The sequence below is a fragment of the Calonectris borealis genome, chromosome 1 (assembly GCF_964195595.1).
Source record: "Calonectris borealis chromosome 1, bCalBor7.hap1.2, whole genome shotgun sequence".
Lineage (NCBI taxonomy): Eukaryota > Metazoa > Chordata > Aves > Procellariiformes > Procellariidae > Calonectris > Calonectris borealis.
Window position 1 is genome coordinate 219679371 of NC_134312.1, and position 18879 is coordinate 219698249.

Below are 18879 nucleotides of genomic sequence, written 5' to 3' on the forward strand. Positions count from 1 at the left end.
TTTGCCGGGGCGGGGGGGCAAGCAGGGCAGTAGCCGGGCTTACGGGGACGTCGGCCGCCCGAAGCCGCCGCGTTACGGCAGCACCGGGGGGGGGATGATGGGTGCTGCGGGGGGACACGGGTGGGCAGGTGCAGGAGCCCCCACCCGCCGCAGGCATGCGGGGCTGCTCCCCGCCCAGCCCCGCAGCAGCGAGGGGGGCTCAGCGCCCGGCAGCCCCCGCAGCCGCCCTGGAGACCCCCTCCGGGACCAGCGCCCGGCTCGGGGGGGGGCTCCACATCCCCGGGGGGTGCGAGGGGCTCTCCGCGGCCCCCCGCCACCCCGGGCCCTGCAGCGGGGCTTGGCTCCGGCTCGGAGAGCTCCGCGTCGCCCCGGCAGCCCGCGGGGGGCTCTGCCGGCACCCCCGGGGGGCTCTGCCGGCACCCCCGGGCCCTTGGGGGTGCTCGGGGGGAGCGGGGCCGGGGCTGCAGCGGGGGGGGCCGGGGTGCTGGAGCGGCTCCCGCCGGCGCGGGGGGCTCCGGGCGGGCGGCCCGGCCGGGGGAGGGGAGGGAGGGCGGGAGCAGCCGCAGCTGGAGGCGCTCGGGGGCCCGGGGAGCGGGCGGGGCCGGCAGGAATGCGGGGCCCGGGGGCGGGGGGCGGTGGCGGCGGGAAATGGCGGCCGGGCCCGGCCTGGTCACACGGCCCGGAGCCCCCCGCGGCCCCGGCCCGGCCTCCCCCCGCGCGTTCTTGTGCGCCGGCCCCACGGCCCCACAGCATCTCCCCACGCCGGACCCACGGCCCCACAGCATCTCCCCACTCCAGCCCCACAGCATCTCCCCACTCCAGCCCCACAGCCATCTCCCCACGCCGGCCCCACGGCCCCACAGCATCTCCCCACTCGAGCCCCACAGCCCCACAGCATCTCCCCACTCCTGCTCCACAGCATCTCCCCACACCGGCCCCACAGGATCTCCCCATGGCCCCACAGCATCTCCCCACTTGAGCTCCACGGCCCCACAGCATCTCCCCACAGTCCCACAGCATCTCCCCATTCCAGCCCCACGGCCCCACAGCATCTCCCCACGGCCCCACAGCCATCTCCCCACACCAGCCCCACGGCCCCACAGCCATCTCCCCATGGCCCCACGGCCCCACAGCATCTCCCCACAGCCCCACAGCCATCTCCCCACTCCTGCCCCACGGCCCCACAGCCATCTCCCCACGGCCCCACAGCCCCACAGCCATCTCCCCACACCAGCCCCACGGCCCCACAGCCCCACAGCCATCTCCCCATGGCCCCACAGCCCCACAGCCATCTCCCCACTCCTGCCCCACGGCCCCACAGCCATCTCCCCACAGCCCCACAGCCCCACAGCCATCTCCCCACACCAGCCCCACGGCCCCACAGCCCCACAGCCATCTCCCCATGGCCCCACAGCCCCACAGCCATCTCCCCACTCCTGCCCCACGGCCCCACAGCATCTCTCCACAGCCATCTCCCCATGGCCCCACGGCATCTCCCCACGGGCCCACGGACACTGTCTCTCTGCCCCGCGGTCACCCAAGTGCCGCTCGTCCTCGCCGGCGTGCCGGTGGGTGCCGGCTGACCGCAGCCCGCGGGGACGGGGATGGGGGTGCTGGGGGTCCCCCCACCCACGGGCCGTGGGTCCGGCTGGGCAAAGCCCGCCCTGCTCCCACGGCCGCCGGCGGGGCTCTGCCCTGGGGAGGGGCCGGGGGTCCCCCCAAGGCTGCTCGGGGCTGGGCTGCGGCCGTACCTGGATCAGCTCCTCCGTCCACACCCTCCGGTCCATCTTCAGGCTCCGGACCTTGGTGACGCTGGGGCCCAAGCCGCGGTGCTCCCCTGCGCCGAGACGAGCCGTGAGGCGCCTCTTTTGGGGTCCCCTCTGCCCCCCCACCGCCCCCCCCTCCCGGGCGGGGGCCGCGCGGGCACCTGCGCATCTCCTGCAGATGACGACGCAGAGGTTGATGGAGGCCCAGTCGGGCTGCGGGGAGCCGCAGTCGGCGCAGAAGCGGTTGGACTCCAGCGCCCAGATCCTCTCCGCCACCTCCGAGTTGGAGAGGGCCTCGGCGATGGACTGCCGCATGGCTTCCACCCACTCCTCCTTCTCCTGCTCCGAGTCGGCGCAGAAGCTGCCGGCGGGGACAGGGATGAGGGACGGCACGGCCGCGGGGAGCGGCAGCGCCGCCGGCACCCCCTCCCCTCCCCCGGCCCACCTGAAGACCCTGTACGGCGTCGTGAGGTCGAAGCCCCTGCGCTCCACCTCCTTGACGTTCCCCACCTTCATCTCGACGTAGGTGATGCCGACCCCCAGCCGATAGTCCTGGCGGGGCAGGGCGAGCGGGGGGTGAGGGAGGGCGGCGGGGGGGGTACGGATGACGCACTGCTGCCCGCGCACCGCACCGGCGCCCGGGGCTGGGAGCCGGGGTCCCCGAGCCCCTTCCCCACCCAACCCTGGGGTGCGCTGGGGCAGCTGCAGCGGGCGCGATGCTCCTGGGGGACCCCAAGGCTCGGAGCCAGCGGGGAGGGGGGGCTGCAGCCTGCGGGGTCTGGGCCGTCCCCGTCTGGGGGGTGCCCGGCTCGCTGCCGCTCCGTGGACGCCAAGGGAAGGGGTCCCCCTCGAAATGGCATCGGGGTCCCCCCCCAGCGCCCCGGCCCCCCCCCGCCACCCACCTCCGCGTTCTTGTAGAGGAAAACTTTGTCCCCGGCCACCGCCACGAACAGTTTGTGCTTAAACCCCCGCAGCTCCAGGAAGCCGCTCTTGTCGGCCGGGTCGGTGGCACCGTTGGGGGTCGGGGACATCAACGTCCTCTCCGGAGCTTTGCTCTTCCGCTCCTCCACCATCAGCTGCAGGGTCCGAATCCACTCGTTACGCTCCGCTGCGGGGCCGGAGGGGAGACGGGTCAGGATCAGCCCCTCCGGGGCTCGTCCCTTGGGCCAGGGGAGGGGGAGCAGCCGGGACCCCCCCTCGCTCACCGTCGCTCTCGGCCCGAAACACGAAGTTGCGGTTGTTGGTGATGACCTCGAATTTCTGGTCCCCGACGCTGGCGACGCGGGAGATGCAAGAGACGGGGATGAACCGCTTGGAGTAGGCGTCCTGCGGCGGGGGGAGAGGCACCGCGCTCACCCCGCGGCCGCGGGGAGGTGGGGGGGTGGGTGCCGCCCCGCGCCCCCCATGCTGACAGCATCCGTGTCCGGGAGGCTCCAAGCACCCCACATCCCACCCCGTGGGGTGCCAGCATCACCCCAGCACCACCCAGCTCCCGGGGTCTGCCCCTGGGGGGGGGGGGATGCCCGGAGGGACACGGTCCCGCTGGGGCAGCTCCTCCCTCCCCCCCTCCCCCCGAAGCCTCCCCCCTACTCGCCTTTTCACTGTCGAAATAGCGGAGGTAGTCGGCGTCCAGCTTCACCCAGCGCTTCTGGTAGATGTAGGACCTGGAGGGGACCGGAGGGACCCCTTGGAGGGGACGAGCTGCACCCCCTGCGCGGGGCGGGCGGCCGGGAGGCAGCGGGTGCTGCTCCCGAGGCAGGGGGTGGGAAGGGGGGGGTGACCCCCCCCCCCCGGCGGGAGCAGCCCCCTCCCCGCTCGCCGGCTCCACCGCGCGCCCTTGAACTCGGGGCGACTCTGCTCCTGCCTTCACGCCCCAGTTGCCACAAGCCCGGGGCCACCTCGCCATCGATCCTGCGCCATGTCCCCAGCCCTCCTGTCGCTGCTGGGACCTCGCGCTCCCCTCCAGCACCGATTAAACCATGGAGCTGCGAACGAGGGCCGCCCCTGAAAGCCCCCCCAGGCCCCTGTTGGCAATCACTGCTCAGGACCTCCAAGCTGGGCAGGATTCAATCCAGGGGACACATTGCAGTGGCACCCGGGGTCCTGCATGGCAGAGGGAGAAGCCGGGCATCTCTATGGGGATGGGGCTGAGGGGGAGAGGGGGGACCCCGGGGCTGGAGCAGAGCCCACCCGTCGCCCTCCCCAGCCCAGCACGCAGGCCGGCCACGGGGCAAGGCGTTAAACCCTGCAGCCCATCCACCCCGGCGTCAGGCCTGCAAGCCGCTCCGCCAACCCTGTGATGCAGCCCCCCGCCAGCCCCGCACCCTCAGGCCCCCCCCCCAGCCCCAGCGCCTGTTGCTTAAGGGCTTGTTTGCTCAGGACGGATTTCGCCATCGCCGCACGTGACCCCCCCTGCGCTCGGCCTTTACGTAACCAGCGACGGCAACCGGGGTTAAAAGCGCTCGGCTCCGCCGTAGGCTCTCCTGCTCCCCGTCGGGAGCTCGTCCCTGTCCCAGGGGGGCGCAGGGACCCCCAGCCCTGCTCCCACCTCCAGCTGCTTTTAGCTGCTGAGGGCTCGGCGTTTCTGGTTTTCCTTCCACTGCCTTCCCCAGGCTCCGGCTCCACCCCGAGCAGCCGCCGGCGCAGCTTCCCCAGCTTCCCGGGGACCTTCCAGCTGCTCTCACTTCCCCAGCAAACAGCCGGAGCTTCCTCCTCCTCGGCGGGACTGCAGCCTCGGGGCTCCCTCCCAGCCCACGTTAACCAGCCCCCAAATATCCCTCACGTCTCCCGCTTGATTTTTGCCTCCCAGCTGGCACGACGGCTCCCTGAGCTGGTTCTGTGCCGGGATGGGGGCAAGCGTGCTCCCTCTGCACACTGTGCACGCTGGGCTCATTGGGCTCCCTGGGCTCCCTGCGCTTGCTGGGCTCCCTGGGCTTGCTGGGCTCCCTGCGCACACTGGGCTCCCTATGCACACTGGGCTCGCTGGGCACACTGGGCTCCCTGCGCACACTGGGCTCCCTGTGCACACTGGGCTCCCTGCGCACACTGGGCTCCCTGTGCACACTGGGCTCGCTGGGCACACTGGGCTCCCTGCGCACACTGGGCTCCCTGTGCACACTGGGCTCCCTGGGCTCCCTGCGCTTGCTGGGCTCCCTGGGCACGCTGGGCTCCCTGCGCACACTGGGCTCCCTGGGCACACTGGGCTCCCTGCGCACACTGGGCTCCCTGGGCTCCCCGCGCTTGCTGGGCTCCCTGGGCTTGCTGGGCTCCCTGCGCACACTGGGCTCCCTGTGCACACTGGGCTCCCTGGGCACACTGGGCTCGCTGAGCTCCCTGGGCTTGCTGGGCTCTCTGGGCTCCCCAGGTTCCCTGGGCTCCCTGAGCTTACTGGGCTCCCTGGGCTCCCTGGGCTTGCTGGGCTCCCCGGGCTCCCTGGGCACGCTGGGCTCCCTGGGCTCCCTAGGCTTGCTGGGCTCCCTGGGCACACTGGGCTCGCTGAGCTCCCTGGGCTCCCTGGGCACGCTGGGCTCCCTGGGCTCCCTAGGCTTGCTGGGCTCCCTGGGCACACTGGGCTCCCTGGGCACACTGGGCTCCCCGGGCTCCCTGGGCTCGCTGTGCACACTGGGCTCACTGGGCTCGCTGGGCTCCCCGGGCTCCCTGGCCTCCCCGGGCTTGCTGCGCACACTGGGCTCCCCGGGCTCCCCCATGGGAGCCGACGGACCCACCCCCGGCACCCCCATGGTTTTCCTCCTGCAAACCGGGCGCTCCACCGAGCGAGCCGCCGGCTGCGGGGCCGGGGTCTGGGACTGGCGGGCACAGGCACCGCCGCCGCCATCTCCCCCGTGGCGAAGACGGAGCAGACAAACCCCACGAGCGCTGGCGGAGGAGCGGGGGTGGCGGCAGGACCCCGGCCCGGACCCCCCACCTCTCCCGCCAGCCGCTTTTCGGGATCGCTGCTCTCCCGGGGCTCCCCGAGCAAAGGCAGCTCGCGGCCAGCGAGCCCGACCCGCCGCATGGGGCCGGGGGGAAGTTGGAGCTGCAGCCTTCCCTCCTCCTCCTCCTCAGCCCGCTCAGTGCACCCCTTGGTGGCACCCGCTCTGAGGAAGGCTCTTTCACCAAAAATGGGTGGGTTTAACCTAAATCGGGGGGTAGGAGGGAGCTGAAGGAACCCCCTTTTCACCAAAGCAAAATGACACCCCCGTCAGCAGGAATTACAGGCGGAAAAAAGCGGGGGGAGCATCTCCCCTCCGGGGCACCGGTGGGGGGTCCGCGGCCCCCCCGGCACGTCACTCACCCCTGCGGCGGGTTCTTGTCCAGCCACCCCGCTTTGATGGTGGGCGAGAGCGGGGCGGCGGGGCCCTCCATGCCGTCGCCGAGCGTGCCGGGGCTGCTGCTGCCGGAGACGGCGGACGCGGGCGGGCGCGGGCCGGGGCCGTTGTCACTCCAGCCGCTGCCACCGCTGGGGACGAGGAGCCGAGGGGGGGTTTTAAGAGCTGGCGGTTCCCAGGGGGGCTGGCGGCCGGGCAGGCGTGGCCCCCCCGCACGCTTCAGCCTCCCCTTGCCCTTCCCCGAGGCGCGGGCGACGCAGGCGCCCGCTGTTTGCCAGCAGAGACCCTGGTGGCGGTCCCCTGGGTGGGGGTCCCCGCGCATCCCCCAGCCCCTGGGACAGCAGAGACCCGGAGCCCAGCCCTGGGAAAGGGGGACGGGGACCCCAAACCCAGAGACGTGCGGAGTTGCTCCCTGCTCGCGCACGCACACGCCAGTGCGGCCTGGCCGCCTGCACACGCGCCCCGTGAAGCCGCGCAGGCACGAGAAGCCCCCGCACACCCCCACGCACAAGCGCTCTCTGCCTGTGCTTACACCCGCACAGCCCTTGCCTATACAGGCGCACGCACACACGCACGTACAGTATCACCAGTTGTGCATGCACACGCACACACGCACGTACGATATCACCGGCTGTGCATGCACACGCACACACGCACGTACAGTATCACCAGTTGTGCATGCACACGCACACACGCACGTACAGTATCACCAGTTGTGCATGCACACGCACACACGCACGTACGATATCACCAGTTGTGCATGCACACGCACACACGCACGTACAGTATCACCAGTTGTGCATGCACACGCACACACGCACGTACAGTATCACCGGCTGTGCATGCACACGCACACACGCACGTACGATATCACCAGTTGTGCATGCACACGCACACACGCACGTACGATATCACCGGCTGTGCATGCACACGCACACACGCACGTACAGTATCACCGGTTGTGCATGCACACGCACACACGCATGTACGATATCACCGGCTGTGCATGCACATGCACGTACGATATCACCGGCTGTGCATGCACACGCACACACGCACGTACGATATCACCGGCTGTGCATGCACACGCACGTACGATATCACCAGCTGTGCATGCACACGCACACACGCACGTACAGTATCACCGGCTGTGCATGCACACGCACACACGCATGCACGCGACACCCCCGCTCAGGCGTTTGCATCCCGTCCCCGCACACGCATCCCCGACTCTGCGCGCACACCGCAGAAATAGCCCCTGCCCGCGCGCAGCCCTGCAGATTCCCTGCCCGTGCATGCGCACGCGTGCACACATGCATGTCCCCTGCCTGTGCGAGCTCCTACTTGGCGGGGGGAGCATCGCAGCAGTCCTCGAGCAGCTCGTCCTCGCTGAAGAGGCTGTTGACGCGCAGGGACCGCGGCCGCCCCGTCACGGGCTCAGCGTCCTCCTGCGGGGACAGAGGCGGCTGTGGTGGGCAGCCCCGCGTCCCCCCCCGCTGCCCAAAGCGGGCAGCTCAGGGCGGGGTCCCCTTCCTGACCCCCCCCTCCCCACCTGCCTGCACCACGAGGGCCGGGCAGGGGATGGACGGAGAAAGAGGGGTCAAGATGCCAAATGCCCCCCCGCTTTTCCCGGGGAAGGGGGCACGCTCCTGCCCGCGGCGGGACGGAAGCGCGGCCGGCGTCAGGGGTGGCCACGGCACCGTCGCTCCCCGTCAGCCCCTTCCCAGGTGAAGGCAGACGGGGGGGTTCCACGCACCGCGGGGTCCCTCTGCCTGCTGCAACCCCTCAGATCCATCCAGAGCCACCCAGGGAGCGCGGGGCAGATATAAATCCCCGATCCAGGGGTTAAATTCCGGCTGCGATGCTGCAGGTGTGCACCAGCACGCACTCTGGGCATGGAAGGCTGCAGAGGCTGCACGGCGGTGGCTGCTGCCCGGGGACCCCGGGGGCCGCTTCCAGCCCCGGGGGGGTGCTCGGCGAGGCAGAGCCCCCTCTCCGGCTGCTGCAGACGTGCTCCTCCGACCCTAACCGGTATCTCCAGAGCAGCCCAACGCCAGCGCCTCTCCCTTGGGGACGTCACCCCGCTCGCGCCTCCCCGCCACCAAGCAGGAGCCCCGCGGTGGGACCAACCTTGCCGGCCATCTCCCCCGCGGGACCGGCTAATTCCTCCTCCCAGGCAGGGTCCTCGTAGTCCGAGTCATCTGCAAAAACGGAGGGAAGATGCTGGGACCCAGCACGGAGGGGGTCCCGCCACCCCCTGCCACCCCCAGCCCGTCCCCGCCAGCACCGGGAGGTGCCAGCGCTGGAGCCGGGCAGGGACGCTGCCGGCAGGGCAGGCTTCCCTCCCGCTCTGCCCTTGGCAAACAGCCGCTCCGCCGGGGGTTTTACCGAGGGGTTTGGAGAAGAGCAGGGAAGGGCAAAGTCCGGCCGGTGGCAACTCCCGGCACCACCACGACTCTGCTGGCACTGCCGGGAGGGGACGTGGGTGCCACCAGCCCCGGCACCGCAGCCTCGCTGGGAGCTCTCGCTGCTGGGGGTCCCCGGGGCTCTTCCCGCAGCTTGTTTTTCCAGGTGGATTTCCCTCCCTCCCCCTCCATTCCTTATCGGCTCTTGGAGAGTCGGGAGCAGCGAGCGGCTCTCGAGCCTGCGCACCCACGGGAAATCAGATCCCGGAGAAGGACGGGAGCAAGGAGCCGGTTCCTCCTCACCCAGTGCCCACGGCAGCAGAACTCCTGGCCAGCAAGCGCCCGTCCCGCAGGGGACACGCGGCCCCAGCCAGCCTGTCCCCCGCAGACCCCCTCTCCCAACCCTAGCGACGACCCGCAGCAGATTTTTCCCAAAATCCTACTCCAGAGGATGCCGTTTCAGCGCAGGGAGCCCCGGCGCTGGCAGCGGGGCGAGGATGCTGGGGCGATGAGGGGTGCGGGTGGGTGCTCTCCCGGGCCACAGGGACCCCCCCCACTCTGCAGCACCCAGAGCTCGCTGGCTCGGGGCGCAGAGGAACAGCCGACCCGTCGGGGCAGGGGCAGTTTCCCCCCCGTGCCCCCTGACAGAAGGATAACCCTACAGCCCTAGCTTTTTGAAACACACCCCAGCTCCCAGTTAAACCAGTACCGCTTCCCGCATGGCTGCTGGCCAAGCTGGACCCCGGGCAGGCACCCAGCACCCCGCCGAGCCCTGCCCTTCCTCTTCCTTTCAGCAGAGCGATCCAAGCAGGATTAGCGCTATTAAACACAGGCGCAGACACGGCGCAGTTATTGCCGTTCCACAGCCCGGCGACGCAGGGGGTCCCCACCTCAGCACCCCCCTGCAGCTGGTGGAGCCCCGGTGACCCCCCAGGAGGGGGCTGGCGGGTGCAAAGAGCTGCCGAAGGCTGTGCAGGGGATCGGGGGTCCCAGCAGGACCCACAGCGTCCTGCTCCTGCCGTGCTCCCCCAGCACCCGGCCGCAGCTTGGGGACACCCGAAGGCGCACGCAGTTACCGGCCCCGAGGGGTTTATTTTTCCTCCGGGAAGGGGGGCGGTGGCTTTCAGAGCCCGTGCAAACCTTTGCACTCCCCCCAGAGAGGGGGTGCATCCAAATCCCCAGCCCAGATCTTGCACCCCCTGAAAATCCCCAGCCCAGGGGGGGGGCCGGAGGAGGGGGGGACCCAGGCACGGGACAAACCGATGGGGGAGGAAGGCACAGCACCCATGGGATGGGTGGTGGCGGACGGGCAGACGGACCCAGCCAGACGTCCCAAGGGAAGATTTGGGACGAGGGAAGATTTGGGGGGCACGGGCGCCCTCATACTCACCGAACTCCGGCACCAAGGGGAGGTTGGCCTTGGACGGCAGCTCCGGCAGCGGGGCCGGCGGCTTCGTGCGGGGAAGGAGGGCCGGCGGGGCCGGGGGGACGCCGGGTGCTCTGTCGGGGACGGGGACCTCCTCTTCGGCAGGGATGCTGCGGGAGAGAGGAGCAAGCGCTGCCCTACACCGGCCCCGGAGCTCCCTTCCACACCCCGATGCCACCGGAGGGGGGTCCCGGGGTGCAAGGGGACCCCAGCACAGCCAGCTTTACACCTCCCCGGAGGGATCAGACACCCCAAACCCCAGCAGACCCAAGCCCACGGACCAATTCCTAACAACCTCCCACGGCAAAGGCTTCACCCTGCTGGGCTTACACCGGTGCTTTTCCAGCCTGAAAACATTTTCTGGCACCCACCTCCCTTCCCCACCGCGGCCGCCGCGGCTCAGGTTCCTTATCTGGCTCTCAAGGACACCAGAAGCCGCCTGACAGCCTTGAAACCCACATCCCGGATCAGGTTTTTTTTCTCCTCCAGACTAAACATCGGCGGTCCCGCTTCCCTGCCCGGGTCGCAGGTGGCCACGGGGTCCCCCGGGGCGGGACGGGGGTCCCGGGGCCGCTCCCTTCCTACCAGGGTCCCCGCGGTGGGGTGGGCGCAGGAGATCCGGGGCGGCTGCTGGGGCAGCTGGAAATGGCACCTCGGGCTCAGCGAGCCGCCCACCGTGCCCCCAGCCCCAAAAATTTGCCCAAGGGAGGAGAGGGACCCGGGGACGCCCCCCCTGCCCGCTCGGCCGCTCCTGCCTCCTGTTCTCCGCGGGCTTCCCACCTTCCGCGGGCGGGCGGGCAATAGAGGGAACCTCTGGGGTTGTGGTGTTTTTGAGGGCAGACGTTAAGGGGAAGCTTCTTCAGGGTATAAAAGTAGGAGGCACCTGCCTGACCGGCTCCGGAGCCGGGGAGAGGGCAGAGGGGCAGGCGGAGAGCGGGCAGGTCTGCCCGCCCCCACCCCCACCCTCCCAGCCCAGGGGACCCAGATGCTGGCACCGAAACCACCGTCCCCCATCCCCGACCCCGCTAACCTCCCAGCGCAGCCCCGCCGGTGCAGGACCCATCCCACCGAGCACCGAACCCCGGCGCGGCTAACGGCATCGCCGGTGCAGGACCCATCCCACCGAGCACCGAACCCCAGCGCCGCTAACGGCATCGCCGGTGCAGGACCCATCCCACCGAGCACCGAACCCCAGCGCCGCTAACGGCATCGCCGGTGCAGGACCCATCCCACCGAGCACCGAACCCCGGCACGGCTAACGGCATCGCCAGTGCAGGACCCATCCCACCGAGCACCGAACCCCAGCACCGCTAACGGCATCGCCGGTGCAGGACCCATCCCACCGAGCACCGAACCCCGGCACGGCTAACGGCATCGCCGGTGCAGGACCCATCCCACCGAGCACCGAACCCCGACACGGCTAACGGCATCGCCGGTGCAGGACCCATCCCACCGAGCACCAAACCCCGACACGGCTAACGGCATCGCCGGTGCAGGACCCATCCCACCGAGCACCAAACCCCGGCGCGGCTAACGGCATCGCCGGTGCAGGACCCATCCCACCGAGCACCGAACCCCGGCACGGCTAACGGCATCGCCGGTGCAGGACCCATCCCACCGAGCACCAAACCCCGGCGCGGCTAACGGCATCGCCGGTGCAGGACCCATCCCACCGAGCACCGAACCCCGGGGCGGCTAACGGCATCGCCGGTGCAGGACCCATCCCACCGAGCACCGAACCCCAGCGCCGCTAACGGCATCACCGGTGCAGGACCCATCCCACCGAGCACCGAACCCCGGCGTGGCTAACGGCATCGCCGGTGCAGGACCCATCCCACCGAGCACCGAACCCCGGCGTGGCTAACGGCATCGCTGGTGCAGGACCCATCCCACTGAGCACCGAACCCCAGCGCCGCTAACGGCATCGCCAGTGCAGGACCCATCCCACCGAGCACCGAACCCCGGCGCGGCTAACGGCATCGCCGGTGCAGGACCCATCCCACCGAGCACCGAACCCCAGCGCCGCTAACGGCATCGCCGGTGCAGGACCCATCCCACCGAGCACCGAACCCCAGCGCCGCTAACGGCATCGCCGGTGCAGGACCCATCCCACCGAGCACCGAACCCCGGCGCGGCTAACGGCATCGCCGGTGCAGGACCCATCCCACCGAGCACCGAACCCCAGCGCCGCTAACGGCATCGCCGGTGCAGGACCCATCCCACCGAGCACCGAACCCCAGCGCCGCTAACGGCATCGCCGGTGCAGGACCCATCCCACCGAGCACCGAACCCCGGCGCCGCTAACGGCATCGCCGGTGCAGGACCCATCCCACCGAGCACTGAACCCCGGCGCGGCTAACGGCATCGCCCCACGGCCACCTCGGCCAGCCCCGGTGCCCGGTGACTCCCGGCCCCACGGCCAGGAGAGCTTCCCGAGGCTCGGGACGAGCTGCGGAGAGGAAACTTCTCCCTGGGCTGCGGGTGCGGAGCAGGGGGAGGACGGCGAGCGCTGCTCTCCCCTGGGCCAGGCTGACCTCATTTCTCAGCAGCCATTTCCATGGGAACCAGCCACAACCATCCATACATTAGGGAAGGCGGGCAGGGAGGGCAGGGAGTGCGGGCAGGGAGTGCAGGCAGGGGAGTGCGGGCAGCGGCTGCCGGGCAGCCCAGGGCAGCAGCGTCGCTCCCAGGAGCTTGCTGGCACCCAGGGGTGCGGGGACCCCGGGACAGGGAGGTGACAGTGCCCCAGCCACAGAGCCCCCGGCTGGGGTCTGCACCCGCACGGCCACCCAGGATGGCGTTTGCCCCCCGGGGCGGGGGCGGGGGGCTGCAGCGCGAGCCCCGAGGCCGGCAGCGGGACGAAGGCGCCCTGGCCGTCCCGTTTTCTGCAGGCACGGCGCGACGGCCAAGGACAACCTCCGTCTCCTGGTTGGGGACATCTCAGGAGGGTTTGGGAGGAAACCGTTTCCACCCCTGCCCCAGTCCTGCCCCGGCCCCCCCGGCCCCGGGGCTGGCAGGACGGGCAGCCGCAGGGTCCGGGCACACACCCCGGTTCCCCAAAACACCCTCCCCGGTGCACAGCTCTGCCCGCTCTCCGGGTCGTCCCGGAGCATCCCCCTGCCTCGTGTCCCCCCAGGGCTCCGTGGGGCAGCCCCATCACCCCCTGCACCCCCTGACCGCCCCCCTGCATCCGTGCCCAGACGATGCCGATCCTGCTCCGGGCCGGGTCGCCTTATCTGCTGTCCTCCTCCCCACCGGCAATGGCTCGGCTGGGCCCCCCCACCCAAGGCTGGGGGCGGCGGGGGGGCCGCTCTCCCGCAGGCAACACCACCCCAAAGCCAAACCTCTGCCGGGGCCACCACCCCCGCCCCGGGCTCGCCAGGCTGTGCCCAGCCCTGGGCAAACACGGGGAAGGAGCCTTCTGCCATCACCTTCTTGGGCATCCCTCACCGCCCTTCTACACCCCCCCGGGGTTCAACCCCCCCCCCAGCTGCTTGGGGGGGGGCTGCTCTGCACCCCAGACCGTCCCCCGGGCATGGGGAGGGGGTGCCCTCGCCGACAGCCTCGCCCCACGGGTGGGGTGCGGACACGAGCATCGCTGGGACCCCCTGCGGGGTCTGTAGGTCCGAGCCAGCAGTGGCCAAAACCGGGGGCTGGCAGCCCCACTGCTGGCACGGGGTGGGGGGCACCCAAGCCCGGTGAGAAGCACCCGGTGTCGAACACGGTGGCTGCCATCGCCCCACGGGAGGTGGCATGGAGGTGGCAAGGCTGAGACGTTCCGTCACCTCCTGCTCCCTGGCCCAGGGTGGCCCAGGGTGGCCCAGGGCTGGGGGGGACGGCGGGTCCCCGGCGGTGAACGCGGCGTGGAGGAAACCACAACACGACGCTCGCCCTCGGCATCTGCGGCGCTTGCCAGGCTGCGCGGGCAGGGGTGCTCCAGCTCGTCCTCGGAGACCCCTCCCCCGCGGGCACCCACTGCTGGGGGGTGATGGGGAGGGGCGCGTCCCCCCGCGGCCAGGGCTGCAGCGCCAGGCCCCCGCAGGCCAGGGGGCCAGGCAGCAGCCAGGACCTGGCACCAGCTGGGACGCAGCAAGCATCACCCCCAACATGGGCAAGCATCACCCTGACGTGGGCAAGCATCACCCTGACATGGGCAACCATCACCCTGACGTGGGCAAGCATCACCCAGACATGGGCAAGCATCACCCTGATGTAGGCAAGCATCACCCTGACATGGGCAAGCATCACCCTGACATGGGCAACCATCACCCTGACGTGGGCAAGCATCACCCAGACATGGGCAAGCATCACCCTGATGTAGGCAAGCATCACCCTGACATGGGCAACCATCACCCTGACATGGGCAAGCATCACCCTGACATGGGCAACCATCACCCTGACGTAGGCAACCATCACCCCGACGTAGGCAAGCATCACCCAGACATGGGTAACCATCACCCTGACATGGGCAAGTATCGCCCCAGACGTGGGCAAGCACCACCCTGACATGGGCCAGCACCACCCCACTGCTGTCGGTCCCTGGGAGCCCGGCCATGCCCCCTGGGTGCCCCCAGCCCCAGGCCACCCGGGTGGGTCCCCAGCCTTCAGGGTGGGGGAAGGGCCTTCGGGGCTGGCACCCCCGCATACCTCCCCCCTCCAGGGCACCCCGGCCATGGCGCCGGCGGCTCCGGGGGCTCCTCGGCACGTGCCGCCCCGCACGCGCAGCCGGGACGGCGACTCGCCGGTGGCACAGCCTGCACCAAACCGCAGGGTGACTCACCCTGCGCCCGCTGAATGCGCCCTTGTCTGCCGCGGCACCCGCCCCGCCTCCCCGCACCGCACTCACATCGCATCGCACTGCACCGCACTGCACCGCACCGTACCACACTGCACCGCACTGCATCGCACCTGCACTGCACCGCACCGCACCGTACCACACTGCACCGCACTGCACCGCACCTGCACTGCACCGCACCGCACTGCACCGCACCTGCACTGCACCGCACCGCACCGCACCGCACCGCACCTGCACTGCACCGCACCGCACTGCACCGCACTGCACTGCACGGCACTGCACCGCACCTGCACTGCAACGTACCACACTGCACCGCACTGCACCGCATCTGCACTGCACCGCACCGCACCTGCACTGCACCTGCGGTGCACCGCACTGCACTGCAAAGCACTGCACCGCACCTGCACTGCACCGCACCACACCTCCACTGCACTGCACCGCACTGCACCGCACCTGCACTGCACCACACCTGCACTGCACCTGCACTGTACCGCACTGCACCGCACCGCAAAGCACTGCACCGCACCTGCACTGCACCTGCACTGCACCGCACCACACCTCCACTGCACTGCACCGCACTGCACCGCACCTGCACCGCACCACACCTGCACCGCACCTGCACTGCACCTGCACTGCACCTGCACTGCACTGCACCGCACCGCACCTGCACCGCACTGCACCTGCACCGCACCTGCACTGCACTGCACCAGCACTGCACCTGCACTGCACTGCACCGCACCTGCACTGCACTGCACCTGCACCGCACCTGCACTGCACTGCACCTGCACTGCACCTGCACTGCACTGCACCGCACCTGCACTGCACCGCACCTGCACCGCACCGCACTGCACCACACTGCACCGCACCTGCACTGCACCGCACCTGCACTGCACCGCATGCCACCCGCACCTGCACTGCACCTGCACTGCACCGCACCGCACCTGCACCACACCTGCATCCACACTGCACTGCACCTGCACCGCACCTACACTGCACCGCACCGCACTGCACCGCACCTGCACTGCACCGCATGCCACCCGCACCCGCACTGCACCGCACCCGCACCGGCCCCAGACAGACCCGGAGCCCACACCCGCATCCGTCACCAAGGCCCCCACCCGCTGCATACATCTGCCATAGGAACCAAGCACACACTTATACATGCCCTGCTGTATACATCTGCCATAGGAACCAAGCACACACTTATACATGCCCTGCTGTATACATCTGCCATAGGAACCAAGCACACACTTATACATGCCCTGCTGTATACATCTGCCATAGGAACCAAGCACACACTTATACATGCCCTGCTGTATACATCTGCCATAGGAACCAAGCGCACACTTATACATGCCCTGCTGTATACATCTGCCATAGGAACCAAGCGCACACTTATACATGCCCTGCTGTATACATCTGCCATAGGAACCAAGCGCACACTTATACATGCCCTGCTGTATACATCTGCCATAGGAACCAAGCGCACACTTATACATGCCCTGCTGTATACATCTGCCATAGGAACCAAGCGCACACTTATACATGCCCTGCTGTATACATCTGCCATAGGAACCAAGCACACACTTATACATGCCCTGCTGTATACATCTGCCATAGGAACCAAGCACACACTTATACATGCCCTGCTGTATACATCTGCCATAGGAACCAAGCACACACTTATACATGCCCTGCTGTATACATCTGCCATAGGAACCAAGCACACACTTATACATGCCCTGCTGTATACATCTGCCATAGAACCAAGCACACACTTATACATGCCCTGCTGTATACATCTGCCATAGAACCAAGCACACACTTATACATGCCCTGCTGTATACATCTGCCATAGGAACCAAGCACACACTTATACATGCCCTGCTGTATACATCTGCCATAGGAACCAAGCACACACTTATACATGCCCTGCTGTATACATCTGCCATAGGAACCAAGCACACACTTATACATGCCCTGCTGTATACATCTGCCATAGAACCAAGCACACACTTATACATGCCCTGCTGTATACATCTGCCATAGGAACCAAGCACACACTTATACATGCCCTGCTGTATACATCTGCCATAGGAACCAAGCACACACTTATACATGCCCTGCTGTATACATCTGCCATAGGAACCAAGCACACACTTATACATGCCCTGCTGTATACATCTGCCATAGGAACCAAGCACACACTTATACATGCCCTGCTGTATACATCTGCCATAGGAACCAAGCACACACTTATACATGCCCTGCTGTATACATCTGCCATAGGAACCAAGCACACACTTATACATGCCCTGCTGTATACATCTGCCATAGAACCAAGCACACACTTATACATGCCCTGCTGTATACATCTGCCATAGAACCAAGCGCACACTTATACATGCCCTGCTGTATACATCTGCCATAGGAACCAAGCGCACACTTATACATGCCCTGCTGTATACATCTGCCATAGGAACCAAGCGCACACTTATACATGCCCTGCTGTATACATCTGCCATAGGAACCAAGCGCACACTTATACATGCCCTGCTGTATACATCTGCCATAGGAACCAAGCGCACACTTATACATGCCCTGCTGTATACATCTGCCATAGAACCAAGCGCACACTTATACATGCCCTGCTGTATACATCTGCCATAGGAACCACGCACACACTTATACATGCCCTGCTGTATACATCTGCCATAGGAACCACGCACACACTTATACATGCCCTGCTGTATACATCTGCCATAGAACCAAGCACACACTTATACATGCCCTGCTGTATACATCCACTATAGGAACCAAGCATGTACCTGCTAGAGCAACCAAGCACCGGCACACACGCAGTGTACTGGATATATACATTACAGTAACCAACTTATCCATACCCTGCTGTATATATCCACAAGAGCAATCAAACACCAGCACACATATACCCTACTGTATACATCCACTATAGTAGCAAGGTATACATCTCCTGTATACTCCCTCCGCTGTTACCAAGCACCAGTGCATACGTACCCTGCTGTAGGTACCCACCGCGGTGACCAAGCACCAGTGCACACGTACCCTGCTATACGTACCCACCAGTGCATATGTACTCTGCTATACGTACCCACCGTGGTGACCAAGCACCAGTGCATACGTACCCACCGCGGTGACCAAGCACCAGTGCATACGTACCCTGCTATACGTACCCACCAGTGTATATGTACTCTGCTATACGTACCCACCACGGTGACCAAGCACCAGTGCATACGTACCCTGCTATACGTACCCACCGCGGTGACCAAGCACCAGTGCATACGTACCCTGCTATACGTACCCACCGCGGTGACCAAGCACCAGTGCATATGTACCCTGCTATACGTACCTGCCGCCATGACCAAGCACCAGTGCATATGTACCCTGCTATATGTACCCACCAGTGCATATGTACTCTGCTATACGTACCCACCGCCGTGACCAAGCACCAGTGCATATATACCCTGCTGTACGTACCCACCAGTGCATACGTACCCTGCTATACGTACCCACCGCCGTGACCAAGCACCAGTGCATACGTACCCTGCTATATTTACGCGTTGTTTATAGGTGTAATGTATACACCGCACGTGCTCAGTGCCCCACGGCCGCCCCGTCCCGCCGCGGTGTCCCCCGGTCCCCGGGGAATCCCACCCCGGGCGGCGGGAGCAGCCCCTCCCCCCTGCCGCGCCTGCTCCCCGCCCAGCCCCGGCCCCGCTGCCCCCGGAACGGCGCCGGCCCCCCCGGCCCCCCCGGGCCCCCCCGGGCCCTCCCGGGCACCCCCGGGGGCGGGGAGGAGCGGGGCCAGCGGGGCGCTCAGCCCGGGGGGGGGCGGCTCCGCGGGGGGGGGGAGCGGAAAGCTCTGGGGAGGGGGACGGAGGCGGGGGGCGGGCGCGGCGGGGTCCCGGCCACCCTCCCCGGCGGCCTGCGGAAAGCGCCGTGACACCAGGGCTTCCCTCCCGGGGGGGGCCGGGGCTGCCGGGGACCTGCCCCGCAAACTGCTCCTCTCCCGGCAGAGCCGCCGCGCCGCCGCCGCCGCCGCTGACCGCAGCCCCGCACGCAGCAGCTCTCGCCCCCGGCCCCGGTTCAGCCCCCCCCCCCGGTTCGGCCCCCGGCCCCG

General features: G+C 68.0%; 1 protein-coding gene across 1 annotated transcript in view; it reads right to left on the reverse strand.

Moving 5' to 3' along the window:
- Positions 1 to 18879, reverse strand: part of ARAP1 (ArfGAP with RhoGAP domain, ankyrin repeat and PH domain 1) — a 49244-nt gene that overhangs the window by 20513 nt on the left and 9852 nt on the right. Inside the window, exons 3-12 of the mRNA XM_075140457.1 lie at positions 9890 to 10035; positions 8225 to 8295; positions 7439 to 7542; positions 6061 to 6225; positions 3361 to 3430; positions 2972 to 3092; positions 2669 to 2874; positions 2212 to 2318; positions 1928 to 2127; positions 1752 to 1837 (exon numbers count right to left, since the gene is read on the reverse strand). Of these exons, the coding sequence (XP_074996558.1) occupies positions 1752 to 1837; positions 1928 to 2127; positions 2212 to 2318; positions 2669 to 2874; positions 2972 to 3092; positions 3361 to 3430; positions 6061 to 6225; positions 7439 to 7542; positions 8225 to 8295; positions 9890 to 10035 (1276 nt within the window). The remainder of the gene's footprint in view (positions 1 to 1751; positions 1838 to 1927; positions 2128 to 2211; positions 2319 to 2668; positions 2875 to 2971; positions 3093 to 3360; positions 3431 to 6060; positions 6226 to 7438; positions 7543 to 8224; positions 8296 to 9889; positions 10036 to 18879) is intronic.